This window comes from Pseudomicrostroma glucosiphilum, assembly GCF_003144135.1.
Source record: "Pseudomicrostroma glucosiphilum strain MCA 4718 unplaced genomic scaffold BCV69scaffold_4, whole genome shotgun sequence".
Lineage (NCBI taxonomy): Eukaryota > Fungi > Basidiomycota > Exobasidiomycetes > Microstromatales > Microstromataceae > Microstroma > Microstroma glucosiphilum.
Genome location: NW_020289916.1, coordinates 50,018 through 76,361, shown reverse-complemented (window position 1 = coordinate 76,361; position 26,344 = coordinate 50,018). Strand labels below are relative to the sequence as shown.

Genomic DNA, 26,344 nt, shown 5'->3' with positions numbered 1-26,344 from the left:
GAGGGGGCGGAAGGTGGAAGCGAGGTACAATGGAGGAGGAGTTGATGGTACCACGCACGAGGCTGGAGAGGTGCACCGAGCACGAGCTTTGAGTATGGAGAAGAGGAGAGGAGAAGGAAGACAGGAGTGAGAGGATTGACGAGTGCTGCCTGGCCGGGCGATTGGACGTCCCCTTTCTTCCGTACCATCATACCAGGTCCTGTTACTCCATCCCCTCACCCACCCTCAGCCAGCCACTATGCCTTCCACTACTGACTCCAGCTCCAACAACAGCAATCGCTACCTCCTCTACGCCTTCGCCATGGGCTGTTCAGGCCATCAATCCCCCGGCCTCTTCTCCCATCCTCAGGACAAGTCCCATCACTATAACCGTCTCACCTTCTGGACTGACCTTGCTCGCCTTCTCGAAAAGGGAAAGTTTGATGGACTTTTCCAGGCGGACGTGTTGGGGATTTATGATAGGTATGGTGGGACGGGAGAGGCGGCCGTTAGGAGTGGGGCGCAGGTGCCGTGAGTTGCGTCGTAGAGCTCGAGGTCATATCGGGCAAATTAGATCTGAGGTCTGAAGATGACTGCTGACACCTTCGCCGCTCTTCACAGTCTCATCGACCCCTCTTTGACCGTTCCAGCCATGGCTAGCGTCACACGTCACCTCTCCTTTGGTATTACAGCCACCACCTCCTACGAGCACCCCTACACTCTCGCGCGTCGCTTCTCCACCCTCGACCATCTCACCAACGGTCGCGTAGGCTGGAACGTCGTCACCGGCTACCTCGACAGTGCTGCTCGTCAGTATGGTGCTAGGAACCAAGAATTGCATGCTAGGAGATACGAGGTGGCAGATGAGTATATGGATGTGGTTTATAAACTTTGGGAAGGGAGTTGGGCAGAGGACGCTGTCAAGGTGGATGCTGAGAGGAAGGTGTTCACTGATCCGGAGAGGGTGAAGGAGATTAATCATGAAGGCGAGGTGAGCACGAGGGCCAAGAAGAAAGTTGAGCAAGCGTAAATCGGTTCTGACTCCACAGGTCGCTTTTCTCCTGTTTCTGCTGGCTCAGAACTACCAAGTGCCCGGCCCACACATCTGCGAGCCATCCCTGCAGCGCACCCCAGTGATCTTCCAAGCCGGCTCCTCCGGTCCGGGTCTAGCATTCGCAGGCAAGCACGCTGAAGTCGTCTTTATCGCTGCGCACAATGTGCAAGTAGCCAAAGGTCGCGTGCAAGCTGCTCGCCAGGCCGCAGCTGATGCAGGAAGAGACCCAAAGAGCCTCAAGGTCCTCGCCCTCCTTTGTCCCGTTGTGGGGAGGACGGACGCCGAGGCGCGGGAGAAGTACGACGACTATCTCGCACACGGCAGTGAAGAAGGTGCGCTTGCCCTCTTTGGCGGTTGGACTGGCCTCGACCTCAGTGGATATGCAGACGATGAGGAGCTGCGTACGGCGGGAGGCGCGGCGGCTGCGAACAGCAATGCCATCAAGTCTGCCATTGAGGGCTTTGCGCAGCAGGACCCTGGCGTGCAGAAATGGACCAAATCAGCCGTTGCCAATCTCATCAAGGTCGGTGGCTTGGGGCCCACGATCGTGGGTTCACCGGAGACGGTGGCTGATGAGCTGCAGGCTTGGGTGGATGAGGCGGGCGTGGATGGCTTCAATCTGGCCTATGCGATCGCGCCCGGTACCTTTGTGGACTTCATCGAGCTGGTAGTGCCCGTCTTGCAGGCGAGGGGAAAGGTCTGGGCGGACTACCCGGCCACGAAGGAGGGCGGGTGGGAAGGCTGGCCGGAGCAAAAGGTCCGTCCGGAGGAGGGTGAAGGGCGTCAGCCCCCTGCTGGATTCGGGAGCGATGAGATCCTTGGGTTGACCACGAGAGAGAAGATTTACGGAGTGGGGCAGAGACATCTCAGAGACGACCACTACGCCCGTCGCTTCACTTGGGCAAAAGGAGTCAAGGATCAGCCGGCTGCTGTCAGGGAGAATCGCGCTGCCGGGAAAGAGAATGGGACCAAGAAGAATGGCAGTGATCATGATGCAGAAGCAACGAATGGCTCTGCGGCCAAGAAGAGGAAAGTGTGATTTGCCAGCAATGAAGAGCGAGGTCACCGAATTTTTATTGCTCTACACCATTGTGATACCTGGTTTGTGCATAAGATTGAAAATGTTCCGTACAGAGACAAGAGGGAAATGCAAAGAAGAACGAAAGAGGAAGAAGGGTAGAGAAAAGGGGAGGAGTTCAACTAGTGACGCATGCCGCATCAGCTGGACGCGGCGCTTGCCTGCGACTGCAGAGCCTTGTCATTGGCCGAACCAACGATCTTGGTCGATGCTGAGGTTCCCAAGTCGATCTTCGGGATCGTAGTGCCGCAGATGACATTGCTGAGTGTGCCCGCGAAGGCCTTGCCCAGGAAGTCCAAGGCCGACGGGATTCCCAAGATTTCCGTGGTGATGTGCTCGCCGAGGAGGAAGATGACGCGACGGATGTCGGCTCCTTTTTTGCATTGCTCATCAACGTAGGCTTGTGAGCTGTTGAAGGGCACCAGCTCGTCGGTCAAAGCATGGTACATGAGAACGGGGTGTGTTGGCACAGGTACAGTGTACGATGCCTCGGCTTGGATGACCGTTTCAAGAGCGAGTGCCTTGCTGATGGGCGCAGCGCCCAAGAAGTCCTGCTTTGGCGAGACTAGGTCGAAGTAATTGACGTTGCTGAATTCGCTGCTGGTGACGGTGTTGACGCAAGTACCATCGGCGGTGAGCTTTGCAAAAGTGGCGTTTCCCTCGGCGGTGAGGATGGAGTCGAGGTAGGCCTTTGCCTCTGGATGGGCAGAGGCAAGACCCACGGCTCCCGCTCCGGCGAGGCCAGAAGCTCCGCCACCGTTGAGGAAGTAGAAGGTGTCCTTTGGCGACACGGGCGTACCTCCCAGACTTACTCCTACTACGTTGAGCTCCGGAGCGTACCCTGGAGCGAGCGAAGAAGCAAAGACACCGGCATTGGCACCTCCACTGTAACCGTACATTCCGATGCGCGTCTTGGAAGAGAGGGACTCTGCCTTGATGGCGGCCCGGATAGAGTCGAGGACAATGTGACCTGCGTTCCGGCCTGCAATGAAAGACGACGTAGGACTGCGAAAGAGGTTTTTGTCACGGTAGGAGGCGCGTCAGTCTTTGCTGCGTATCCTGCGCGCACCATTCGACTGTGACATTGGCCAGGCAACTCACCCCTCGTGATCAGGAATAACGACATAATAGCCTTGGTTGAGAGCCCAACCATTGACAATAGGCGCCTCGAGGTTTGCCAAGAGGGCCGCTTGACTTCCAGAGTTGGCCACGTATGCCCAGCTTGGTGAGCACGAGAAAGACACCGAGTCTTCAAAGTTCTGGAAGCTGAGCATGTTCGGCACTCCACCGGTGAGCGTCTTGGTTTTGGGCACCAGAACAGTAGTGATGGCTGCAATGGGCTCATCTTGGGAATTTTGACTGCGGAACTTGAGTTGGTAGGACTTGTAGAGGTTGGTTGAAGCACCTGTGAAGGTCGAGACGGTGGATCGCTGGGCGATGATCTGACCTAGCGAGTACGAGGAGATATTGTCTGGCTGTGAGTAGAAGGAGTCGACTAGGGGATCGGGGAAGCCAGAAACTGCGCGGTTGACTACGAGGGCGAGCGTGGATGAGGGCAGCACCAAAAGGGAACAGATAACGAGACTAAGCAGTTGCCCGAACATCATCGCAGTAGGTTGTGGAAAGATGGGACAGGGTGGGTATGATAGGGGGCGTGTGGAGCGACCACCTAGAGAGGCAATGAAGAACAGAAAGCCGAAAGGAGAATGAGCAACGCTAGGTGACTAGAATGGAGTGAAGAGAGATACCGACAAGAAATTGGCTACTAAACAGACCATTGAGGCACGCTTTATACCTGCGAGCAAGGCCCACCATCTACTCTACTCTACCTTGCCATAGCAAGATTCCGCGATGACCGCTCCTCTGATACCTCATCTAACTACCTCCGTCGGATCAAGACATTGCTCAGTAGCCGTCCACATTAAGCGAGACAGGAGGACGTGCCTACATGTCTTAACTTGTCATGGTACGATCCTGTTCCCCCTAATGAATAGCGCAATGATAGATCCTCTTTCACATCGCTTCTTCCTGCCGCCCTTATCCTCACGCACAGTCCCCTTGTGCCATTGCGTTCAAGAGCTCCGAGCGGGGGAACACCCAGCACCGACCGGCAACTGCTTCACTGGGATCCCGAGACCTGGTCCTTCTGTCCTTGGGGCTGACAGCTCGTCTCGTCTCGTCTCGTCAAGTCTAGCTCCGCCCAGTACTCTTCGTCTATCCCCGCGTCTGGCCAACAGTTCCGCTGCACCTCTTGCATGCACTCCCTCCCTCGCTCGCTTTGCCGCCTCGAGCACCACGGAGCAATTTCCGAACCCCACACCACCACCACCAACACACACACGGGCTCGCACGCAAGGATGAATTCCTGGGTGTGTGCACAGTGCAGCACGGGCTTTCGAGCGCGGGTCATTTACGGAATGTCTCAACTGTTCCAGTCGAGTCGAGTCTGTGCTGGACCCAGATCCGCAGGTCAGAATGGCGGCATGAGTCATGCGTGCATGCAGGAAGGCAAGGCAAGGCAGTTTGAAGCGAGGAGATCGCAAGAGCTTACAAGTTAGCCGGGGCGCAAGGGTGGGGGGAAAGGTGGAAGCGAGAGGGGTGAGAGCAGAGCGGAGCGCTCGGAGCTACAGGACGAAGCGAGCGTAGATGAGCAAGATGAGAGGGGGTTGGGATGACAGGTAATGGATTCCGGACGGCAGGCTTGCATGCTCGCCTGGCTCGGCCAATCATCATACGTACTGCCTTGCTTGCTTCCCTCCCTCAGGCTTCGCTCACATGCGAGGCTTGCCGCTCCCGCCTCTTTGTAGCTGGCGCCGTGCCATCAACTTGTCCCGCGGCGAGGGGCGGCGCAGCCACAGGGGCGACCTTAGGGGCCTCTTCCTCCCCCTGCCCCTGTCCCTCCCCCTCTTCTGACGTAGCCTGGGCCCTGCCAGCTTCTCCGTCCATCTCGTCCCCTGTGGTCGCGCCCAGGACCTCTTCGGTGATGAAGGCATGCCTCAGCAGCTCATCCGCCGTCGGCCTCTTCTCATGATCAATCTCAAACGTCTTTTCCAAGAAATCTACTGCCTCGGCCGAAATCTCCTCTGGTAAACTAGGCTTTGCACAGCTTCCAATTTTGAAGAGGGCTTGCATCTGATTGAGGTTAGGCCAAGGGTGCGTACCGCTCATCATTTCCACGACGAGACAGCCCAGAGACCAGATGTCAGCTTTGCGACTGTACGACGTTTGTTTCACCACTTCGGGAGCCATCCAGAAGACGGACCCTTGCAGGCTTGGACGATGTGCCCGGGCATTGGTGAGGAGGTCTGATTCGACTTTCTTGGAGATGCCAAAGTCGGAGATTTTGATGCAGGACTTGTTGTCCACGAGAATGTTGGCGCCCTTGATATCGCGATGCACAATGTCCTGCCCGTGAAGGAAGGAGAGACCATGCAGGATCTGTCGGACAAAGTTGCGGACAAGGGGTTCCTCAAAAGCGCCGTAATTTCTTAGAAGAGCGACGACACTTCCACCGGGAACGTACTCGAGGAAAATGTTCAAGTGCGTGCCGTCGGCGTAGCTGTCCAGGTACTGCACAATATTCTCATGCTGAATGGTCTTGAGCAATTCAATCTCCCCCTCGAGGGCATCTAGCATCCTCTTCTTCTTCTGGTCGTTCTGCGACTGTCCAGATGGCAGCTCCACCTGCTTTACAGCCATCAACAGACCATTCTTGGCATTCATGCCGAGGTAGACTGAGCCAAAGGAGCCTGCACCGATGAGAGCACCCTTGATCCACTTGATGGGCTGCTTGGACGCGCCACTCGAGGATGTCTTCTTTGTCATAGCCGCTTGGCCAGAGCTGGCACGAGATGCAGAACCAGCGCCGCCCACGGAGCGGCTACGGGCAACCCCATCGGCGGAGGTATCGCCAGCGATATCTTCTTTGACACTGGGAGCTTTCTGGTCCTCCTCGTCATCCTTCTCCTCATCCTCGTCCTCATCGGAGACGCTATCATCCTCGTCCGCTTCACCATAGTCGTCGAGCAGCGAAGACTCGCTGAGTGAGCCGCGTTCGCTATCCTCATCATCGTCCTGTTCCTCCCCTTCCTCGTCTTCGTCCTCTTCCTCGAGACTCGAAGACAGAGGAGGCCGCTGCATGTCCATGGCGGGGCTCGGCCTCTCTAACACCACACTAGCGGGAGCCGGACTCGATCCCTGAGCTCTCGAGCCAGAGAAAGCCGATGCAGCATCACCGTCCTCATCGCCACTGCCGCGCCGTTCCCGCAGGGAATCACCCTCCAGAGTGATTACGCTAGTCCTGTCACCGGCACTACGACTGTTTGTATCGCGCTTGCTCTTGGGTCTGCTGCCTGACCCGCCTCTCCTCGCCGCAGGCCGGATGGGGATGGGAACACCGTCTCCGTCTACCACGCAGGTATCATCTTCTACATCACCTGCAGCATCATTGAACGTCTGACTCAATCGCCTGCTCTCCACCTCTTGGGTAATCTCGTCAACAGTTAGCATCGAAGCAGCATCACTGCGATCATTGAGTGTGCTTGCAGGTCGATTCGAGGCGGACGACGAAGTGAAGCCACCACTCATGCTGCTCGGACCTCGAGCTGTGCGCAAGTGAGAACCATACGACTTGCGCGAGCGGGTAGACTCGAGGGAGACGCGAGCCGACGAGTGGTCAGAGGCTTGACGGACGTTCCGCGGACGGGATGCGTACTGCGTACCATCTGGGATCTCCAGACGAGAATTGCTCGCACCGCCGACACTCTGCTGGATGCTCTTGCTCCAGTCATCGAGCGAAGCGCCACTCACGACCGCTGGAAGGGTTGGGGCGTTAGTCACAGGAGGGGAGCTCATGCTCATTGCGTCCTTTGCTGCTCTTCTGAAGTCGCTCTCGTTGCCAGTCTTGGTAGGAAGTGGAGGAGGTATGCTGTCCTCACCTGTTGCGCCTCCTCTGAAGCTCCAAGTAGAGTCACGCTTACTACTCCTCAGACTTGTGCTTGCCCGCCCGTAGATGCTCTTCCTCGCCGTCCTCTCCAGAACTCTCTTTTCTGTAGCAGGGAAGAAATCGGCCAAATGATTCGAAATGAGTTCCGAAGGAGGACGCTGGCCCATGAAGTTTCTAGTCTTCCTCGGCAGTGCTATTAGCGAGCCTGAGCCAGCCTTGTGAGCAGTGTCCGTGCGACTCTCCCTATCTGAATTGGCCTCAGGCGGAGACCGCGCGCCACCCCGAGCTGACGAGCTTGCAGGAGAGCTTTGAGCGTTGCCAACGTTGTGACCGGCTGCAACCATTGCCATGAGGGCTCCAGCGCCAAGACCACTCATGATCGAGACTGTAGAAGCTCGGTTCATCTTCTTGCCAGCAGTGGTGACGTGACCCACTGTCGTACTAGAGCTATCCCCATCGGCAGGCGTGCCAGTTCCACTGCCCGTGTGGGCACCGGATTGAGCAGAGCTGGACGAGCTGTGGCCGTGACCGTGACCGTGGTGAAGAGTGTCGTGCATCCTTTCGCCAAAGAAGGCCTCGAGCTTGTTTCTGCCCGATCTTGCAATCCTTCGCGATGTGGAGTCAGTCGAGGAAGCGCCATTGGGGATCTTTCTCAGTACCAGACCACGTTCTCTCAAAGGATCATGCGTTTGCGGAGCGTGGCAGATGGCAAGGAGTTCTTCCGGCTTGAGCTCACGGGTCTGACCTTCGAGAGACACAGCAACGATGACGTACTTCTCAGCCTCCCCTGCAGCTCCTGCGTCGAAGGAGCCTTCGACAGCCGGACTATGGCCTTGAGGTGCTGGGTAGGTATTCGCGCTAGCGCTCTTTCCAAACTTCTTGAGGACTCTGGCAAGGACCTCGTGCGCATCAGTACAGTCCGAGACGTTGACAATCCTAGTAGTCCCATCATCGCCAATGAATTTGATCGTCTTTCTCCTGAGATCTTCAAGTGACGGATGATGGGCATTGTCGTGGCTCGAGAAGGTGGAATTAGGACCACGAAGGGTCGAGGAGGCTGCATTGCTAGATGAGGCTGTCGAGGCAGCATAGCTGTTGAAGCGCAGGGCTGAGCTGCTTCCGCCACGAACGGTGCCGCCTTGCCGGGCATTGCCGGCAGACGAAGTTGGAGTCGTCGGCGATTGCGTCAGACCTTCTGTGATGGGGGTGAGTGGTGATGCTGCTCCAGGGCCACCAGCATTGAGGGAGGTGTCTCCTCCGTACGGATTCCACCCTCCGCGAGCATGATTGTCGTACGCTGAATCGGCAGTGGCTGGTCGAATCTGCCTGCTTCCGAACGATCCACCGGTGGGACTTTGTGCAGAAGGCGAGCCGAAGTGATGAGCCAACCGAGCAACGTTGCCTTGCTGATGCTCTAGACCTCCCATAGTGTTGTATGGAGATCCATTGGACGGTCTTCCAGCGGGGGCTCCAAGACTGCCAAATTGGCGAGGGACAATGCCAGCCTCCACCGGTGTAGCCTGAGTCATCATGAAGCTAGGCAATGCGGAGTTGGTCTTGCGATGGGTGGGATGGCCAGAGGCGGTCGCTGCACTTGAATTGTCCAGCCTTCCTTCACCATTTCTCATGGACGGGGGCAAAGGGCTACGATTGGCACTGCTGGGACGCTCGACTGAGCTTCCGCTTCCTGAGCCTACCGTCCCAAGCCCTCGGTTCTGGGCGAAGCCAGGGATGGCTTGGCCATACGTTCCATTGCCCTGGGAACCATTGATATTGAAGGAGCCGTGCAAAGCGGGACTAGGATAGGTAGGAGTGGTGGGTACGTTACTAGTTGCAGATCCAGACAACCTCAGTGGTGGAGGTCTCGAGCTAGGGCGAGTTCGCCTCTCATCCTGAGTCCTTGGGCCGGCTGCCGCGGCCGCTGCTGCGCCATCGAGAGCCCCGAGGGCAGGGAGATATCCTCCGGTCTCCCGCTCCCCTACAGAGCCATTCAGGTACTCTATTTGGCCGTTTGGATCTTCATTGATGAAGGTGACCTGGTGAGGTCGGCTCAGGAAATCCATCAGGTTCTCATCCTCCTGGGCTTGTTCAGCCTGAAGCTGAGCACGATGAGCCGCTTCTGCTCTCTCCTGAGCTTGCAGCATCACATTGCGATTGACCTGCCCGCTCTCTATGCACCTCTTCTTGAGAGCCTTGATGGCAGCGAAGACTCGTATGCGGTCTCCCACAGCCACGATGCCCATTTCCCTCAGGGCATTCTGGTCCACATCAAGGAGGACTTGACCTGTGATGTCGTTTTGCGCAAAGGTCAAGGCGTGATGAGCGAGTCGATGAGAGGTGAGCCAAGCGGCTACATCGCCATCGTTCCACTTCTTGACGTCTTCCAGACTGATGGCAGTGCGGGAAGGCGAGTGTAGGCTGGTGAAGGAGGCGCTGGAAGAGCCGCGCTCGTACCGCCCGCTTGGTATCGGTCCTGCTGCTGTAACATGAACCCCCGCGCTCTTGGGCGTGGACGGGCGTGAGGTGAGCGGCGAGGCCATCGCAGACGATCTACGAGCGGACGGCGCAGATCGCGATGCGTTTCAGAAGATGCGATGGATGCCGAAGTCAGAACGGATCTACGCGTGGCCGGATCTGCAGGGACGATGGATGATCGGTGCCTTGATCTGGAGGGGCCGCGTACCCGTTCCTGAGCTGTACGCAGTCCCTTATGCTCTCCTCAGGTGAGGCAATCCTAGTATGAGGCGCCTCCAGTTACGATCATCAGGGCTCGGGGGAGGTATAGGCTTGGATGTAGAAAGAGGATGTGGGATGTTGGCTGGTCACCTCTTTCCAGAGAGTGAGAGATGAGGCGATCTCTGCCGTGCACAAGGCAGCTACTTGTGAGCCCTTTAAGGTGGGGAATATCAAGTCGCCACCCACCACAAGCAACGGTCGAGATCTTGGCACCAATGGCGAGCTCGGATGTGATGGATGAAATGACAAGGAAGGGTCGCGGAGGTGTTGGTTGTGGTGTGCATGGGACACAGGGCGGCCAATTCCTTTCTCCTGCTTCCGCCCCGATGCGCCCGCCGCACGCGGTGCCAGGCGTACGGATCACGACTTACCCAAGGGTCTGCGACGCAGCGGTGGGAATCTGCCTCACACTATCGAGACCCACAAACGAACAAATATTCTATCCATGTATGTCTGCTATCACTTCTCCTCGCCCTGACATGTCGTATGGCTCTTCGCCTCCCTCTCTCCCCTGCTTCGCGTCTCATCGCCGGGCTGCGTGAGGTGAGGCCATTTTCTGTCTTCTGTATTTTTGGGCCAGACGCGATTCTCCGACTTGGCGCTCGGGCCTCCGAGATTCCCACCCAGCAGGGAAGAGCGAGCGCGGGGTCGAGATCCGATGGGATGGGATGCGAATCCCGAAGATGGAACGAACGATGCAATGCAATCACTCCGGGATACCTTTTGCCAGATAGCGGATTTCTCACAGACGACCACGACGGTCACAGCAAGCGGTACATACTGAAGAGGGATAAGGGATTACCGATTCGATTGGCATATTGAGGCACAGACGCTCTGGACACTTGTACTTGCCACCATGTCAGACACCAAGGCACAAGCAGCAGCAGCCCCACGCTGTCCCCTTGGTTTCTCCGGCACGCCTCCAGAAGGACATCCCTCCATCCCTGGATTCTCTGACTCCACCTCCCGCTCCTCCTCAGGTCCACGCTCCGGGTCACGCCCAAGCCCAGCAACCTCCAAGCTCACCCTCTTCCTCGCTCTCATCCCCAAGAGTGCCGACCCGCGCAAGTGGACGACGCACCAAGTCTTCTTCGTGGAGGTCCTCTTCCTGCTGCTATGCGTTGTGCTGGCTGTGTATATGCCTAGGATCAAGGGTGCGACGGACGCCAGAGCCAAGGCACAGGTGCAGGGTCCGGGTGCTGGCGTGAAGGGGAAGAGGGAGTGAGCGCTCTTTCTGACCGACTGGTGGGCCGTACCAAGTGAAGGGGAGAGACTTCTTAAAGGAGTCCATCAAGCCTTCCATCTAACGAGTGTCAACATTCCCTACGAGCGACCTGTAATGGTCGTAGGTCTGACTGTGGCCCTGCTCCAATTCTCAAGACCGTCGACGTCTCATGACTACCCACTAAATCTTGTATATAGCAATCAACCCATCATCGACCCAGCCTGCGCCCGCGCTGATATCACGCCCCCTTCCCACACTCCTCATGAATGTACATCGTGGTATTATTGCTCAAGTGCTTCTACAGTGTCCAATGGCTTAATCGCCCGAAAGAGAAGACAGTTACAATAGCGTCGACCCCCTGCCCCTCAAGCTGAGATACGCCTGATCGATGCCAGGTCCAAACGTCTTGATCACCTCGTAGATTTCGGCAGAGTGATAGCGCAGTGACGTCTTGGGATCGGTGTACGGGGCCTGAAAGAGAGGGGAAGAAGGGAGATTGGAACACATGTTAGCGTAGATACACGTCTGTCAATCTAGAGACAGATCGCTGCACTCACGATTAGGCCGGTCACGTCGCAGTACTTCTTGGCTGGACGAAGGGAAGGAGGTGCCTCGACCGAGAGATCTGTCAGAGCGGCGAGGGAACACTAGAAGCGATCAGTCACCTGCTCGCACCAAGCCTGACCAGGTTCAAGCATCTCCTCATACTCACAAGTCGGCAGACTTCTCTTCCTCTTGCGCTCCTCCTCTTCCAGTCTCTGCTGTTCCAATTCTTCCTCCGTCGGCGTGATTGTGCTCGCATCGGCATCTCCCTCAGCCATGCTCTCATCCCCATCCCCGCTTCCTCCAGCCGTCAATTCGCCAGTAGGCGTAGCGGTTCCACTAATATCCTCCCCTGCCTCTTCCCTCGCAGCCTGTTCCGCCTCCTTCTTCAGCCGGTCTTCCCTTCGTCTAGCCTGCTTCGCCGCCGCCCCCTGCAACAATCGTCCATCCGCACTCATTACTCCCGCCTCCTTCTTTCCACCCGCACCTAGCTTACCGCCCTTTCTCCTCTTGCTTCCGGCTGCTCCACCAGCAGCTCCACCCAATTCAAATGCGGCTTCTTGCTCCAGAGCGATGATCTGCTTATAGTTGCGCTTACGGCCAGAGGCGGAAGTCGAGTAGGCGGGGACTCGCTTAAAGGGCTTGGGTGCGTCATGTTGGTTGTACATGGTCAGAAAGGCCATTGTGGATGGGCCTGGTGAGGCCGATGCGGATGTGCGTGACATGGTGAGCGACGGCAGAGGAAGATGATGGTGGTGATGGTTTAGAAAAGAGGAGGAAGCAGAGGCAGGAAGATCCCGATCTGTCCGAGGATGCTCGACTCCCGCCCGGGCCAAGCCAAGGCAGAGGCGAGGTGAGTGGGGCCAAAGCTCACGCGCGTGTTGGTCTCCTTGTCCGCACCTGTTCCTCCATCTTGCCCTTTCTCTGTACTCGACCCCCTCCCCCTCCTGGACTCGGTTGAAATGTCAAAGTTTTCCACCCTCCCAGACATCGACCTCACCTCGGTAGACGTCTACGAGACTGCCTCTTCTCCCGAGCTCAAGCCGAGCAAGGGCTCTCGCAGTACAGGAAGGATTGGCTCAGGAGCAGGGGGTAGAGATTCAGATGTCAGCACGGACGAGGACGAGGCAGATGGCGGGGCCGGCTCGCCTTCTCAGAGGCGGAGGCGAAGAGAAAGAAAAGCTGAAGAGGAAGATGGGAGAGGAGTGATCGACAAGAAGGGGATCGGGAGTGATGAGGCGAGAATGAGGTTCCAGGGTAGTACAGAGGTGCAACGAGGAGGTGAGTCCCTCTGCAGATGAGCCTATGCATACTCGGACCTACAAGAAGCTGATCCCTGGTCAAAACCAATGGGTCCCTTCAGAGTCCTCGCTTTCCCAGAGTCGGCGAAAGAAGGATACCACCTACATCGACTCGGACATCTATGAGCTGGAAGCTGCCAGCAACAGAGCTTCAGAGACCCCACTAGCACGTCTGAGACGGCTGCGCTTAGAGGCGGAGGAACTGGAGCAGCAGCTAGCAGCACAAGCAGAGACTGAGGCAAGCACGGATGGAGCAGCTGCCAATGGGACGACGGCGCAGCCTTCGCCGGAGGCCTTGCTGGCTCAGGTACGCGCTCTGAGGGTAGGACTGGGCAATCTCAATGGTGCCTCGGCTGATGGGAAAGACACAATGGCAGCCAGCAGAGTTGCAGATGCTCGGAGTCTATTGCAAGCTCTAGAGAACGGCTCCACTGTAAACCTAGATGCTCGCGCAGCAGACACAAAGGCTGCTCACAGCGGTGCAGCTACAGCAGCTGTCACTGGGTCTACGGCTCTTGCTGAAGTCGAGGAGCGCTTGGCTGCACTTGAGTCAATTGTGGGATCTAGTCAAGGTGTGCTCGAAGAGGTGAGTCAAGGCGTGTTGGAGTGCTGACGAGAAGGGTCATATGCTCACACAGGCTCCGAACACTCTTGTAACTCTCACTAGACTCAGTCGCTGCCTCGTCCCTTGCTCCCGACATTAGCTCGTCTGGAGCACCTCTCGACGCTGCTCAATCAGCCCCGGCACATTGACGCAATTTCAAAGCGAATCAAGATCTTGGTCTCAGAGCTGGACCGAGTCTACGAGTCGAGGAAGAAGCTTGCCGCGCTTCCTGGCAACCTCTCCTCGACTGTTGCTACGCTCAACGATGGCAAGAGCTCCAGCAAGGGCGGTGAAGACGCGGCCACCCCACTAGATCCCATCACTCTCTCGAAGTTGGACGATCTCTTCGCCCTCTCGTCTCGCGTACAGCCCCTGCTGCCCCTCGCGCCTAGCCTACTCGCAAGACTGCGCTCGCTATCATCTCTACACTCGTCAGCATCGCAATTCTCGTCTTCCCTCGACTCGCTCAAGACTTCTCAAGGCGAGCTCAAGAGTGGACAAGAAGAGGCGAAGAAGGCTCTGAGCAGCTTGGAGGAGAGCATGGCGGGAAATGCAGAGAGGGTAAAAGGCAACCTCGATGTGGTGATGAAGCGCATGGAGGATCTGGACAAGAGGCTCAAGGCCTTGTGAGAGAAGTCGTCGTCGTTCTGCAATGTCACACTTGATACCCATTCATGACTTTGTTGGTATTGCTGCTCGTATGGCATTGTAAAGCGTGTCCGCGGTCGCCCTTCATCGTTGCCGGCCCGCCGGCTTTGGCTTTTGCCTCCACCTCGGGTTGCCGCGTGTGGTCAGCCTGCGTGCCAGGACTCCTTCTTGGTCCATCCTCTATCCCGCCGTGCCTTCGAGACTTTGTAACCTGCATCGCTCCAGCACATCTTGGAGAGCTTCGATCGTCTTCGTTTCCTCATCCTCGCGTTCTACGCCTTCCATACCCGGCAACCTGACCGTGGTCAGCTCAGGGCAGTACCCATCCCACTGCTCGGAGAATTTTTCGGAGATCGGGCCGGGTCCTCATTGCCCGGCGAGCAGCCAGACTCGGGACCCCCTCGGCTTTCTTCACAAGTACGCCAGCATAGACCACTGATCCATAGATAGAGTTGGCATCTGAAGGCTCAGCCCTGCATCATCTGCGGTCATGTCTCGTCCGCCCTCTGGAAACCGCGGTACGAGCCAGAATGACGAGCGGCGCATTCCTCCCATTGCAACCTCCAACCATGGCTTCTCCAGCCCATCGGACCCTATCCACTCTCCCTACTTGATACACTCCTACCTTCAGAGCGGATCCCGACTCGAAGACGATGACAATCTAGCTGCAGCAGCTACCACGCCCTCTGGCTATATGCGCAACTCGACTACTCCCGCCGCCTCTACCTCTACTGCTAGCCCCTCTTCTTACTTTGAGTTCCACCAGGAGGCTCGATCCAGGAGCCGTCCTTCGGCTATGACCAGTCCCAACGGACCTGACTCTCGCTACGAGAGCTCCTCAGATGGCGCAACCATCTCGCGGCGCGGGTCGGGGAGTACAGAGGTGATGTCCAAGTCGTCTAAGCGCAGGCCGGGTCAGGGCAATACCGACCTGGCCGGCTCGGGCGGTGTCACCAGTTCTAGCAAGAGGCCTCCTCCTCCGCCTCCCTCTCATCGTGGCCCTCGCGGAGCGGCCGAGCCAGACAGCGGTGATGAACACCACGATTCTCAAGAGGAGGATGAGGAGGGTGATGCAGATGAGCATGCCAGAGTCTCCCGATCTCGAGCTGGCAGTGATGAGGACGAGACGGCTACTGTGCCCAGCAGTGGCTACTCTTCATACACCACTGGCTATTCTTCCAGCGATGAGGACGAAGACGAAGAAGACAAGGTCCGCTCTCTCACCCGGCAATTGGCCGAGACTGCTGTCGGGGTGAGGGAAATGTCCAAACAGCTGGGCAGGGCAAGGGTGAAGAGCAAGATCAACTCGGTATTGATCATCACGAAGGCAAGGGACAACGAGCTCATCAAGTTGACGAGGGAGATTGCACTGTGGCTGATGCTCACACCGAGAAACGGCCTGGATCGAGGAGTCGTCGTCTATGTCGACTCTCAGCTCAGGAATTCGAAGAGATTCGATGCAGCTGGTATTCAGAAGGAGCATCCCGAGCTGTTCCAGCCCGTATCGAGGGGAAGTCGAGAAGGCAATGGTGGCGGGCGAAGAAGGGAAAGCAGCACTGCTTCCACCAGCAGCCAGAGCTCTCAGAGCGGAGGCTATGGTGGTAATGGCAGTGGCAGTGGCAACGGCAACGGCACGAACAAGGACGTGGGCCAGCTACGATACTGGACAGCCGACATGTGCTCCAGATCGCCCCACCTCTTCGACTTTGTCGTTACCCTTGGCGGAGACGGCACCGTCCTCTTCTGCTCTTGGCTCTTCCAGCGCATCGTACCTCCCGTCCTGCCCTTTGCATTGGGCTCATTGGGATTCCTGACCAACTTCGACTTCAGCGACCATCAGCAAGTCATGAATTCTGCCATTGAGCAGGGTATACGCGTCAATCTAAGGATGCGTTTCACGGCTACAGTCTATCGTGCCAATTTGCCCTCGAGCGATGCCACTGTCGATCGGCAGCGCAGGCAGGCCATCAAGAGTGGTCGGACTGGCGAGATCATCATGCGCAACGTCAAAGAAGGAGGCTGGGACCGTATCGAAAGGCCTTGCGGTGCTCCCGGACCGGGTCCGAGCGGCATCAATGGCGACAACGTCTCACCAAAGAAGGACCGAGAAGTGATGTGCTTTTCGACTCGTCCTGTTGAGACTTTCGAGGTGCTCAACGATCTCGTCGTGGACAGAGGGCCGTCGCCATATGTCTCCTTACTCGAAGTCTTTGGAGACGAGCACCACATGACCACCGCTCAAGCCGATGGACTCTGTATCTCGACGCCTACTGGCTCTACTGCTTACTCCCTATCGGCCGGTGGGTCTCTTGTCCATCCTGAGATTCCGGCAATTCTCATCACTCCCATCTGCCCGCATACCCTGAGCTTCAGGCCAATGCTTCTGCCAGACTCGATGGAGCTTCGTATCGCCGTGCCTTACAACTCGCGCTCTACAGCCTGGGCCTCCTTCGATGGTAGAGGGAGAGTTGAACTCAAGCAGGGCGACCACATCAAGGTCACTGCAAGCCGATACCCCTTTCCCACAGTGTGCAACGAGACACAGAGTGTGGACTGGTTCAACAGTATCAGTCGTACCCTCAAGTGGAACGAGAGGCAAAGGCAAAAGAGCTTCGTCGTCGTCGAAGAGGGAAGGGAGAAGTCCTCCTCTTCGAAGAAGGATGGGGGCAAGAGGAACAAGAGAAGCAAGTCTAGGAAGAATACGGATAAAGATCTTGAGCAGGGACGAAAGGATGCAGAAGACGCTGCTAGCGGCGCTAACAATGCCGAGGAAGGCCAGAGCGCAGGAGCTGCTCATCCGCCGGCTGTAGTCGAAGAAAGCGAAGCTGTGCATCCAAAGGATATGGGCCAAGACGAGAAGATCGAGCGTGAGCAGGTCAGAAAGAATGCCGAGGGCAAGCTGGAATGCGCCCCCGAGGAGACGTCTCTCAGTGGACCTGCAAAGATTGCGTCGATCAGTAAGAACAAATCTGCCGATCCACAAGCCGGCTCCGCCCCTGACACACCGGACGAGAAGGTCGCCGACGACGACGAGGAGGCCGAGGATGATGACGACGACGATGACGATGATGACGATGACCAGCAAGAAGAAGCATTCGACATCGACGATTCATCCACTGTCGCAACAAGGGCCTCGAGTCCTCAACGGCAGCCCCCCGGACACGCTCTTTCTCACGATACTGGCCTCGGCTCTCGTCGAGCATCTCAATCTTCCGGTCGAAGGTCATCGTTGCATCACCAACACGGCCACCACCACCATGGTCACTCTTCCGCTCCTGGCTCGCACCGACCTTCCTTTGACGGACTCCACAGGCTTATGCCGTTCACCACCTCCGCCAGAGGCACAGACTCTGCTCCTCTGAGCAGGACGAACAGCGTTAGCGGCGGCCACTCGAGGGAGCGTTCGGGCAACAAGGCCACTTCGGCCACGACGAGCCTCGATACAAGCCCGACGAAGAAGCACGCCAGCTTTGAAACGCCGTCTAGCGGACGCGCGGGTGAAGCAAGCGCCGGAATCTCCTCTCCGCAAGCCTCTACGCTCCTCAATAGTCCGGACCGCTTTGCTGCGGGCCCGCCAGCACCTCCTCGCGCCCTCTCTCACAGACACTTTGCAGACGCCGACTTCCGCCTTGATGGTTCTGCTCCACACTCCGAGGACGAGGACGAAGAAGACCCGGATGGAGGCGCGCAGCAACAGAAGGGTAAGCAGAGGTCCAAGCGGCGCAGCAGTAGCTCAGCCCGCAGCGGGGGTGATGCAGCCAAGTCGAAGACCAGCACTGCAAAGTCAGCGGGCAAGGGAAAGGTAGAGCAGGAGAGGGAAGGCGTGGAGATCACCTCCAGAGGTCTTCGAGCGGCTGAAGACGCCGTAAAGGGCGCGGCGGAGATTCTGCATCGACAGCGCAGTGATAGTCGCGGAGAGCGGGAGACTGGACGTGACTCTGCAAGAGATTCCTCTAGCGCAAGACGCCAAGCTGGATCCGGAGCAGCGTCTGCATCTGCTTCGACCTCTCCCTCTTCGCGCAAAGGCGATAAGCACAGGAGAAATCGCAGCGGCACCGGAGCAAGTACCGCAAGCACGAGCGCAGCCACAGGCGCGAAGTCTTCATCCAGTCGTAGAAGTCGCAGAAGCGAAAATGCTGGCGAGGCTTCGAGTGGGGGTGGGGCTGTGCATGACAGGCGCAACAACGACTCTGTTGGTCCCGGCGGTGGCGCGGGCGGCGGCGGAGGAGGAGGAGGAGGGGAAGCAAGTAGTGCTAGCGGTGCATCTGGGGGTACTGCTCTGGTCGTGTATGGCGAGGATAGCAGTAGTGAGAGTGAGAGTGAATGAGGAGAGGGACGGAATCAAGAGAGAGGCGGGATGTAGCAAGTGGAATAGCAGAGGGCGGACTTGTATAATGCAAGGCAGTGTGCGGAACGTAGTATATTTGTTTGTCTCCTTCACTACGTCTTCATAGCGCCCAACAAGCATGTCACACCCCTAAGACTACATCGTCGCTTCGTCCATCTACAAGCCCGAACGCGCGGGAGGGGCTGGCGGGTGATACAGCTGACTGAAGGGCTCTCGCTTGCCGTCTGCTCCACGGGGCATCTGTAGCCAGTTGCGCTCGTCGAAGTGCGCCCGTGTGGGGTCACCCTCGATCATGTGGAAGGTGTAGATGTAGCGCTACGAAGACGAGAGAGAGAGAGAGCGGCATATCAGGGTGAGAAGGGCGTCGTGTGCGGCAGATCTACTGGTTCTTCTTGTTCTACAACGTAGCTACAGGTACTCACGCTCTTCTCGCTGAGGTTCTTCTTGCTCTGGTGCAGCACCGATCCATTGATCAGCACTAGCGACCCTGCCTCGCATTCCTCGAGCGTAGCACCCTCCTCGTCCCAGTCTGCCTCCTCATTCTGCTCCAGCGTGACGAAAGTTGTCCCACCCTCCTCTTCAGCAGCCTCTCTGCGCACAAAGCGAGCATTGATCCCCCGCGGTGTACCGTACTCGGCGGTAATCTCCTCGTCCTCCACAGGTCTCGGCGCGCTAGGCTTGGGCACTGAGTCTGCGCCTGTACCGTCCTTTGGCCATCGATGACTTCCCTTGAGGAAGCTCAGGCATCCATTCGTCCTCGTGCAGTCCTCCAAGGCGAACCAGAATCCCACCGCCGAGGGAGGATCCGTGTAGAGGAACGTCGAGTCATTGTGGTGCGGTACGGCTCCGCCGATCGAGGACTGCTTGCAGATGATCATGGACTGCAGTACGCGAGGATCTGCATGGACATTGAGAGAGCGTGCTAGGTTTTGCAGGGACGAGGAGAAGGAAAAGTCGTGGAAGTAGGGGTCGTGTAGATGGAGAGCTGCGGGTTGGAATGGAGGATAGAATGGTCGTATGAGCCGTGGCTCCGGTAGCGTAGCTCCTCTCCTGATCGCGCCAGCTACCACTCACCATGTCCGACCTTGTTCACGGCTCTACTCTTATCCCTATTGAGCTTCCCATCAGCTCCCACCGCCTCTTCCTCGAGGAAGAATCGCACCTTATCTCCGCTCTCGAGAAAATATCGATCCCCTACATGCTTCTTCTTCTCCTTCTGCCGTTGCTGCTCCTCCTTGTCCGCTACTGTGAGGTCTGCATCTTCTTCGTCTCCCCTGCCGGTGGAAAAGGTGGTGAGTGGGTGACCCTCGAGGGAGAAGGACTGCACGAGGTCCTTTGCCCGGGCTAGGAGGGCAGTGGGATCGAAGAAGCGCGGGAGGACGAGGTACCCCTCTCGGTGGAATTGCGCGAGCTGGGCGGGCGTGAGTGCCCCCGAGCTCGAAGATGAAGCAGAGGCAGAGGCAGACGTGGAATGAGACGTGGTGGCGGTGGGTGTCATGGTGGTGTCGAGGTGAAGCGGTGCGGTATGGTCTGGAGGGGATGGTAGTCTCAGCTCAAGACGGAAGTGGCGGGTACGGCGAGATACCGATTGTGGAGAGCGGGGAAAGATGCCGCGGCTAGTCGAGACTTCAGTGGCGCGTCAGGGTCAGACTAGTGACAGGCTTCAGACAGAAATGGAGTCTAGACGATGATAGCTTCAACAATCTTCTGGCTCTCAAAGTACAGGAGGTGATACAGTAACAAGGTGAAAAGGGTTTTGTGGGTCGTGGTAGGCCTGAGCACGTGGCGGGATCAAGGTTGATCGGCCAGACTCAAACAGGGGGAGTGCAGCCGAAGCTGGTAGCGGCCGCATTCTCAAAGGTGTCCTTGATAGCGGTACCACTACCGTACATTCCCAAGCAGGCCATAGTAAGCGATGCGAGGAACAGGATGATGTGGCCCCAGATCATCAGCTTCTCTTTCATGGTTCCGCCGAAGAGAGCCTTTGTCCATCTGGCGGGCGAGAGCCAGCTGGTGCTGCGCTGGGGAGTGCCACCGACAGTGTGCTTGCCATCGTCACGCATGGCGATGAGCTGCATGTCGAGAGCGGCCTTGAGGAGGAAGGGGAAAGTGTAGGAGAACTGCAGAATGCACACAGCCGCGATCAGACCCGAGATGGTCTGGATCTGCGGGATGGCGGCTCCTACAATGAAGGCCAGAGGCCAGAAGATGAAGTTGACGACCATCCAGAACATCCAGCCGCGCGGGGTCATAAGAGCAGGTCCTTTGCACCACCTCACGACGACGGTGTTGTAGCACAGCTTTTGGGCGATGTTGCCATACAGCAGAGCGGCGATCAGGCCAGTGATGATAGCAATGACGTTGCCGACGGTCTGTTCGGCATAGGGAGAGACACCGTAGTAGGCCAGGGACTGGGTGAATTGTCCTTGTTGTGACTGAGAGATTTGCGACAAAGCGGTTGTCAGCATGAGTGAGAAGCTGACTCGAGCCATGATCACATATCTTATACTCACGTAGACTACCATACCGAACATCATGTAGACGCCTCCGATGAGCAGCTGGGCGCAGCTCATAGCCTTCCAGAAGTCCCAAGGTCGGCGCATCTCACTGAGGAAATCAACGAAGATCATAGCTCCTCCGTATGCGAAGACCATGTTCATGATACCGTTGACACGGCTCTCCAGGGGGAGCGTGACGAATGCAGACGTCTCGACTGGCCCCTCAGGGGTGTTGTAAGATGCGAGAGCTGCCGCGTAGTTTGGGGCACTGGTCGAGACGAACCCGATGGTGATGAAGACGAGGGCGACATTGAGGAAGACGGCGGCATTGGCGAAGAAGCCGACACCTTTGAGACTTCGAATAGGGCTCAGGATCAACTGAACGATGAGGAAGATGACGATGGCGACGATGAAACAGAGAGTGCCATTGCCGTTGGGGCCAAGGACAATCTGTTCAAGACTCTGTGCATTGGAGAGGATGAGGGTTCCACAGTTGACGACCAGCTGAAAGGAGAGGTGTAAGGGGTTGGGCGTGTCAGCTTTCGGCCATATTAGAGCTCATAAAATTGCCCTCGCACCGGCCACATACCTGAACGATCATCAAAACGTCGTTGAAGATGCGCGCGTAAGGTCCGAGCACACGCAGCACAATACCACCGTAAGACTTGATCGGGTATCGGTCGCTGTCCAGTCGGAGGTACATGACACTGAGCAGGTTTCCAGCATACCAAGCAGCGATACCCAGGAAGAAGTAGCACAAGGCACCTGGAACGTATCCCACCTGCGAGAAAACGTATCCGGTGTTGAAAGGACCCAGAATATCGGTGGTGATGAGGTAGAAGGCACCGAGGGCAGTAACCTTTCGCAGCATTCGCCTAGAGTGGAGATCCTTGGCTACTGCATCATCCAGTTCAGTCTGACTTCCCTCAACATCACTTCCGCCGAGGGCCATGACCTTCTCCGAGGCGGGAAGCGCGTTCATGTGCGGCGTCGCAGGGCCCCACACGTACTTGAGCGGGCCCTTGAGGATCGACTCGCGCGGGGAGTAGCTGTCACCCTCGGGAACGATGTCATTGTTGTAGTACTGGGCGTCGGCGTAGGCCAGAACATCCTCCAGAGGGACGTTCTCAGAGTGGTGCTGAGAGACGCGATGGTCGAGAGAGGTGGTGCTGCCGGTCCCCTTGGCATCGCCGTGGTGAGACTTCTCTACAGCGGCATAACCCTCTGCGTCGCCCTGCTGGACAGTGTCGTCAATTGGAATACCCATCTTGAGGCGAGGCGTAGAATACAAAGGGAGGGAGAGATAAAAAGAGATGCCAATGCAAGGCACGAGGAGGAAGACGTGAGGGGGAATTATATATGAGGAAAGAGGTACAGTACAGTGCAGGGAGATAGTGCTATTTGTAATTTCCCCTCAGGCCTTCCCTTTCCACCCTACCAATGGAGAGCAGCACTTGGTGCCCGCCCGCCCCCTCACCCGAGATGTTCTGGCCAGCAGGCGGACCAAGGGAGTTGACCGGTGTCCTTACTGTCTCGTCCTGCTTTTCCAAGTGGTCGCGTGCCTTATCTCACCCCGCACGTCTATTTCATTCGGCAATGCTTCCCGCTCGCTCCGCCCAAGCCTTCGCTTATCTTCAACGACTCTTCCTCTCAGGTCGCGCCAGTCGCCACTCTCGCCAACGGTACACACGGCCTCGAGCGAGTACTCGCAACCAAGGTACGCTCCGGGGAGTGGCGGAAATGCCGACCCGCCGGCCATTGGGAGCAATGTTCGGACTGAAGATAGACGGCCGGCCGAGTATCCCGATCCCTTTTCATGCACGATGCCGAAACCGGCGGATCGCCCGACGTCTTGCCGCCGGGCGGAGTGCGAACATCTTTCTTTGCCCTCTTACCACATCAGAGGGCAATAGGGCGCCAGCTATGGTCAGCTGATCCTGACAGCTCTGGGACTCTGCAAGCTTCAGATGAAGTGGTGGTATACCACAGATGTCTACAAGGCACAAGGTGGCGCTCGCTTGAAGTAGTCTAGTGGGCTCTGGGAGGCTGCAGGCTACCATCGCGTGACGAATGTACTAAGCGAGGTCCGAGATGAAGGATCACATGGCGCGAGACAGCTTGCATTGCCCTGAAGCACTGTCTCGGTATCGTCCCACTCAAAGGGAAGCTACACGATCGGGATTCCTGGCACTCCTATCTCCGCATGAGCCTACTCCCTGCACCGACTCCCTCACAAGGCCAGTCTTCAAAGCGCCTTCGGCCCCTATCTCCTTGTGAGCTCAGGATCGAGCGGACTCCCACAGATTCCCGCGTCCCGTTCCCGCATCTTCGCTGCCAAACGCTCGGAGGTAGAGCTTCCTTCCAGGTCCAATCTCTCCACCGGCGGCATGCCCGGAGCTGTAGGAGTGCGAGATTGTCCCTGATGATCGGCACTCGCGGTGGCAGCTGCCGGACTCGGGAGGTGAGGCATTTTAGGTACCGCTTCTACGGGCGTGGTGGTGCTGCTGAGACTCATTGCTGCGAGGGGGTTCAGGGGAGCTTTACGCACGCTGGGGATACGCGACAGACGTAGAACCTCCTCGGCAGAAGGCGTCGCCGCCGCTGTTGCCGACCCAGCCACGCTCGGCTGCGTAGACGTCGGGGCGGACAAACCTGCCTTGCTTGCAGCGTCGCTACCTGCACTCGAAGCCACAGGCCAGCCATACACCTCTGCCACGAATTTGCCAACGTCGGCAGGCGGGATCCTGGCCTCACTCTTCTTGATAAAGGGATGCGTGAGCATCTTCTTTGGTCCGAGCCGCGTCTCTCCATTCTTATCGAGGCAGCGGTCGATGAAGTCGCGGAGTCCCCTGCTCCACTTGATCCCAGCCACGGGGTCGTCGTTGAGCTCCGGGGTGGGCATGGAGACGATGTAGCTCAGCAGGTCCACGGGACCCAAGGGCGGCTCGCCCTCTGCAGGAAAGGGAAAGCGATTGGACGCAATCTCGAGGATGGTGAGCCCGAGGGACCACACGTCCGACGTGATCGTGTACGGCAGCCCTTTGATACGCTCAGGTGCCATGTAGTAGCTTGTACCTGTGAATGTACCTGCAAGGGAATTGATGAGCTCCCCGGAGACTCCAAAGTCGCAGAGTTTGATCTGCCCTTCGCGAGTGATAACGATGTTGCTTGGCTTGATGTCTCGGTGGATAATGTGGCGGTCATGCAGATAATGCAGGCCTTTCAAGACGCTTTCTGCCACTCTTCCTAGGATCTTTTCCCCCGTCCTTCCATTCCTTGACTTGACACGTTTATAAATGACATCGAGTGAGCCAGCCTCGCAGTACTCCATACAGATCTCGATTGACTGCGAGTCGGAAGACAGAAAGGCGCCATAGTACTTGACGATGTAGGGAGAGTAGCAAGTCCTATTGAAGGAGAGCTCTCGTAGAATTTGACGATGGACAGAGGGATTTGGGGATGTGGGGATCGTCTGCAGAGGCGCATCGAGACGAGATGTCAAACGTTGAGTCATTCTTCTTACAGTGGCTCGGCTCGAATAGTGCTACTCACTTTGACTGCCATGACCAGACCAGTAGGCGCATGCCTTGCCTTTCTTACTTCACCGCTGGCTCCTTCGCCGAGTCTAGCTATCGTCTCAAGATTTCCTTTGAGAACCCAATCCTCTTCTTCTGCTGCTTCCTCCTGACCTTCCACCGCATCAGAAGCGGTTCGCAGGGGCAGACCCGTCTGACCATCACCATCTCTTTGGGAGCTGTGTCTATGTGAGCCTGCAGAAATGGAGCGCGTCATCTGTTCCTTGGACGAGGAGAGCTCATCGGTGGTACCAGAGAAAGAGGGTGTCCGTCTATCCCCGCAGGTCCCCTCTCCACCATGTCTCCTCGTACTACCAATCTCGCCCGCGGAAGTTCGTCTACCTCCAGAACCACTGCCACCATCACCGATGGCCCTCTTCAGGTCGTTTGTCCAAGCTTGATGATCCGTGAGTGGCCCGGCGGGCACGGTATCTGGGTATATGCTCGAAGCAGTGGATTGATAGGGCAGATGGCCTTCGTAAGCAGACTCGTCTTCCTGGGCCGGGTAGCCATATGCCGCGGAAGAAGATGTGGTGGGCATGACGAGCTGCAGAGGAGGCGCCTCGCTGCGTCCATCGCGAACGGAGCGTGCAGAAGAGGTGGTGATGAGAGTAGGGCGTTGTCGGGCAGGATTGCTTGGCCCTGCTTGCGCTGGATTGGTAGTCATGGGCTGATTCTGACCTTGTGTAATGCCGCCATCACCGTCAAAGGTTCGACTTGCCGAGGAAGAGGAGTCAGGCCGAGGTGGAATGGTGATCTTGGGCATGCCTTGCTTCTTTGGCTTGCGGGGAGGGATGATGGACGCCATCTCGGTCTTACGAGGTGTGGAGGTGAAGCTCAGACGTGGCTGTGGCTGCGATGAGGGATGAGCCAGCGACTAGTGGTGGGGTGGGTGACTCCAGCCTCTGTGAGATGGTAGCTGGTGTTGAGGTGTGAGTGATCGTCGTCGTCGTCGTCGTCGTCTTCTCCTTCTACTTCTTCTTCTTCTACCGGCGGCGAGGAACAGCAGAGCCAATCGTCTGAGCCTAGGAACAAGGGATCACCCTCGGCTGCACTCGCAGGCAGCAAACAGCCGGCGGCGGCGTGCCCCGCGCGGAAGTGGTCCATGCAGACGAAAGTCGTCCTTGGCACTACCAGAAAAGGCTCCGAGTCATACGAGTCATACCAAGGAGGGGAGCTCAGCGGATCGCCACCACACGGGTAGACGAAGAAGGAGGCTTGACGACCGATCCACCGCCATACTACAACGCGACATGCCAACAGAGCCACGCAAACGCAGCAAGAGTGTGGGTAGCCCAGTGCAAGCCTTCTATCAAAACGCCTGCTCCCAGGGCTACATGGGCGAGGTTGACTGGCCATCCGACGGCGGGACCTTGGAGGAGGCCAACCGAGAGCTGGAGCGGCTTGAAGGTCGCGAGAATGCTCAAATTGTCATACTAGGTCTTGTCAGAGGTGGAAGTGTTGCAGCTCGTGAGGACAGGGACCTGTGTTGCTCGCAAGGCGGTAAAATCACAGGTCAGATTCAGCTGCAGGGGTACCGCGGCCACCCAGCCACTCTCGATCAAGAGGATTGGGAAAAGGTATCACGGGTAGAGAAGGAGAACTTTATCGGCTTTAAGATGCTGGACAATCCTGAGAAGTGGGTCTTGACGTGGCAGCCAGGACTGTACACAGAAATCCACTGTGGTTTACCAGTCATGAGCAAACCACAAAAGCAGAGCGTGGGCGATCCTTCTCCGCCATGGTCTCTCCCGAAAGCGTCAATGTGACAATATCGGACTGCCGCAAAAATACATGCTGGATCGGCCAC

At 57.3% G+C, this 26,344-nt stretch overlaps 12 protein-coding genes across 12 annotated transcripts; 6 read left to right on the top strand and 6 right to left on the bottom strand.

Moving 5' to 3' along the window:
* Nucleotides 1-13: 13 nt before the first annotated feature.
* On the top strand, nt 14-2,120 carry BCV69DRAFT_281628 (bacterial luciferase-like protein). Its single transcript, XM_025492047.1, has 3 exons — nt 14-510; nt 601-970; nt 1,059-2,120. Exons 1-3 carry the CDS (start codon nt 239-241, stop codon nt 2,070-2,072), a joined length of 1,656 nt encoding a protein of 551 aa, XP_025348853.1. The 5' UTR covers nt 14-238; the 3' UTR covers nt 2,073-2,120.
* Nucleotides 2,121-2,251: 131 nt separating this feature from the next.
* Nucleotides 2,252-3,715, bottom strand: BCV69DRAFT_297913 (putative lipase precursor; the record flags this gene model as incomplete). Its single annotated transcript, XM_025494165.1, has 2 exons — nt 2,252-3,116; nt 3,213-3,715. The coding sequence occupies 2 exons, from the start codon at nt 3,713-3,715 to the stop codon at nt 2,252-2,254; spliced, it is 1,368 nt and encodes a 455-aa protein (XP_025348852.1).
* Nucleotides 3,710-4,672, top strand: BCV69DRAFT_152295 (hypothetical protein). The gene has a single exon (XM_025489359.1). The coding sequence runs from the start codon at nt 3,963-3,965 to the stop codon at nt 4,470-4,472; it is 510 nt and encodes a 169-aa protein (XP_025348851.1). The 5' UTR covers nt 3,710-3,962; the 3' UTR covers nt 4,473-4,672.
* Nucleotides 4,613-10,063, bottom strand: BCV69DRAFT_281626 (Pkinase-domain-containing protein). Its single transcript, XM_025492046.1, has one exon. The coding sequence runs from the start codon at nt 9,594-9,596 to the stop codon at nt 4,872-4,874; it is 4,725 nt and encodes a 1,574-aa protein (XP_025348850.1). The 5' UTR covers nt 9,597-10,063; the 3' UTR covers nt 4,613-4,871.
* A 419-nt stretch (nt 10,064-10,482) lies between these two features.
* On the top strand, nt 10,483-11,380 carry BCV69DRAFT_281625 (hypothetical protein). The gene has a single exon (XM_025492045.1). It carries the CDS (start codon nt 10,649-10,651, stop codon nt 11,015-11,017), a length of 369 nt encoding a protein of 122 aa, XP_025348849.1. The 5' UTR covers nt 10,483-10,648; the 3' UTR covers nt 11,018-11,380.
* BCV69DRAFT_281624 (hypothetical protein) lies at nt 11,281-12,323 on the bottom strand. Its single transcript, XM_025492044.1, has 3 exons — nt 11,730-12,323; nt 11,575-11,642; nt 11,281-11,488 (listed from the first exon to the last, which is right to left on the bottom strand). The coding sequence occupies exons 1-3, from the start codon at nt 12,241-12,243 to the stop codon at nt 11,357-11,359; spliced, it is 714 nt and encodes a 237-aa protein (XP_025348848.1). The 5' UTR covers nt 12,244-12,323; the 3' UTR covers nt 11,281-11,356.
* Nucleotides 12,324-12,459: 136 nt separating this feature from the next.
* BCV69DRAFT_281623 (hypothetical protein) lies at nt 12,460-14,137 on the top strand. Its single transcript, XM_025492043.1, has 3 exons — nt 12,460-12,841; nt 12,924-13,447; nt 13,529-14,137. Exons 1-3 carry the CDS (start codon nt 12,523-12,525, stop codon nt 14,093-14,095), a joined length of 1,410 nt encoding a protein of 469 aa, XP_025348847.1. The 5' UTR covers nt 12,460-12,522; the 3' UTR covers nt 14,096-14,137.
* Nucleotides 14,138-14,999: 862 nt separating this feature from the next.
* Nucleotides 15,000-18,739, top strand: BCV69DRAFT_268129 (ATP-NAD kinase; the record flags this gene model as incomplete). The annotated part of the gene is made up of 3 exons (XM_025490853.1): nt 15,000-15,642; nt 15,706-16,753; nt 17,072-18,739. 3 exons carry the CDS (start codon nt 15,000-15,002, stop codon nt 18,438-18,440), a joined length of 3,060 nt encoding a protein of 1,019 aa, XP_025348846.1. The 3' UTR covers nt 18,441-18,739.
* Nucleotides 18,513-20,032, bottom strand: BCV69DRAFT_281621 (PhyH-domain-containing protein). Its single transcript, XM_025492042.1, has 3 exons — nt 19,536-20,032; nt 18,884-19,446; nt 18,513-18,776 (listed from the first exon to the last, which is right to left on the bottom strand). Exons 1-3 carry the CDS (start codon nt 19,957-19,959, stop codon nt 18,618-18,620), a joined length of 1,146 nt encoding a protein of 381 aa, XP_025348845.1. The 5' UTR covers nt 19,960-20,032; the 3' UTR covers nt 18,513-18,617.
* A 240-nt stretch (nt 20,033-20,272) lies between these two features.
* On the bottom strand, nt 20,273-21,911 carry BCV69DRAFT_247120 (hypothetical protein; the record flags this gene model as incomplete). The annotated part of the gene is made up of 3 exons (XM_025490238.1): nt 20,273-20,896; nt 20,975-21,463; nt 21,549-21,911. 3 exons carry the CDS (start codon nt 21,909-21,911, stop codon nt 20,273-20,275), a joined length of 1,476 nt encoding a protein of 491 aa, XP_025348844.1.
* Nucleotides 21,912-23,120: 1,209 nt separating this feature from the next.
* On the bottom strand, nt 23,121-24,807 carry BCV69DRAFT_152199 (Pkinase-domain-containing protein). Its single transcript, XM_025489357.1, has 3 exons — nt 24,617-24,807; nt 24,512-24,545; nt 23,121-24,431 (listed from the first exon to the last, which is right to left on the bottom strand). The coding sequence occupies exons 1-3, from the start codon at nt 24,700-24,702 to the stop codon at nt 23,223-23,225; spliced, it is 1,329 nt and encodes a 442-aa protein (XP_025348843.1). The 5' UTR covers nt 24,703-24,807; the 3' UTR covers nt 23,121-23,222.
* Nucleotides 24,808-25,787: 980 nt separating this feature from the next.
* Nucleotides 25,788-26,303, top strand: BCV69DRAFT_276506 (hypothetical protein; the record flags this gene model as incomplete). The annotated part of the gene is made up of 1 exon (XM_025491112.1): nt 25,788-26,303. One exon carries the CDS (start codon nt 25,788-25,790, stop codon nt 26,301-26,303), a length of 516 nt encoding a protein of 171 aa, XP_025348842.1.
* Nucleotides 26,304-26,344: the final 41 nt, after the last annotated feature.

Excerpts from the sequence above, each read along its gene's own strand:
- BCV69DRAFT_281626 (XM_025492046.1), bottom strand. The coding sequence starts at position 9,596 with ATGGCCTCGCCGCTCACCTCACGCCCGTCCACGCCCAAGAGCGCGGGG.
- BCV69DRAFT_152295 (XM_025489359.1), top strand. The coding sequence starts at position 3,963 with ATGACCGCTCCTCTGATACCTCATCTAACTACCTCCGTCGGATCAAGA.
- BCV69DRAFT_281625 (XM_025492045.1), top strand. The coding sequence starts at position 10,649 with ATGTCAGACACCAAGGCACAAGCAGCAGCAGCCCCACGCTGTCCCCTT.
- BCV69DRAFT_281628 (XM_025492047.1), top strand. The coding sequence starts at position 239 with ATGCCTTCCACTACTGACTCCAGCTCCAACAACAGCAATCGCTACCTC. Across the intron at positions 511-600 it reads AGGAGTGGGGCGCAGGTGCC|TCTCATCGACCCCTCTTTGA; the intron begins GTGAGTTGCGTC and ends CGCTCTTCACAG. Across the intron at positions 971-1,058 it reads AGATTAATCATGAAGGCGAG|AACTACCAAGTGCCCGGCCC; the intron begins GTGAGCACGAGG and ends CTGCTGGCTCAG.
- BCV69DRAFT_281623 (XM_025492043.1), top strand. The coding sequence starts at position 12,523 with ATGTCAAAGTTTTCCACCCTCCCAGACATCGACCTCACCTCGGTAGAC. Across the intron at positions 12,842-12,923 it reads TACAGAGGTGCAACGAGGAG|AGTCCTCGCTTTCCCAGAGT; the intron begins GTGAGTCCCTCT and ends GGGTCCCTTCAG. Across the intron at positions 13,448-13,528 it reads GTCAAGGTGTGCTCGAAGAG|ACTCAGTCGCTGCCTCGTCC; the intron begins GTGAGTCAAGGC and ends AACTCTCACTAG.
- BCV69DRAFT_152199 (XM_025489357.1), bottom strand. The coding sequence starts at position 24,702 with ATGGTGATGGTCAGACGGGTCTGCCCCTGCGAACCGCTTCTGATGCGG. Across the intron at positions 24,546-24,616 it reads CAGCAGAAGAAGAGGATTGG|GCATGCGCCTACTGGTCTGG; the intron begins GTTCTCAAAGGA and ends AAGAAAGGCAAG. Across the intron at positions 24,432-24,511 it reads GTCTGGTCATGGCAGTCAAA|ACGATCCCCACATCCCCAAA; the intron begins GTGAGTAGCACT and ends GCGCCTCTGCAG.
- BCV69DRAFT_281621 (XM_025492042.1), bottom strand. The coding sequence starts at position 19,959 with ATGACACCCACCGCCACCACGTCTCATTCCACGTCTGCCTCTGCCTCT. Across the intron at positions 19,447-19,535 it reads CGTGAACAAGGTCGGACATG|CTCTCCATCTACACGACCCC; the intron begins GTGAGTGGTAGC and ends TCCAACCCGCAG. Across the intron at positions 18,777-18,883 it reads AGAACCTCAGCGAGAAGAGC|CGCTACATCTACACCTTCCA; the intron begins GTGAGTACCTGT and ends TCGTCTTCGTAG.
- BCV69DRAFT_281624 (XM_025492044.1), bottom strand. The coding sequence starts at position 12,243 with ATGGCCTTTCTGACCATGTACAACCAACATGACGCACCCAAGCCCTTT. Across the intron at positions 11,643-11,729 it reads GAAGAGAAGTCTGCCGACTT|ATCTCTCGGTCGAGGCACCT; the intron begins GTGAGTATGAGG and ends CCGCTCTGACAG. Across the intron at positions 11,489-11,574 it reads GCGACGTGACCGGCCTAATC|GCCCCGTACACCGATCCCAA; the intron begins GTGAGTGCAGCG and ends CCTCTCTTTCAG.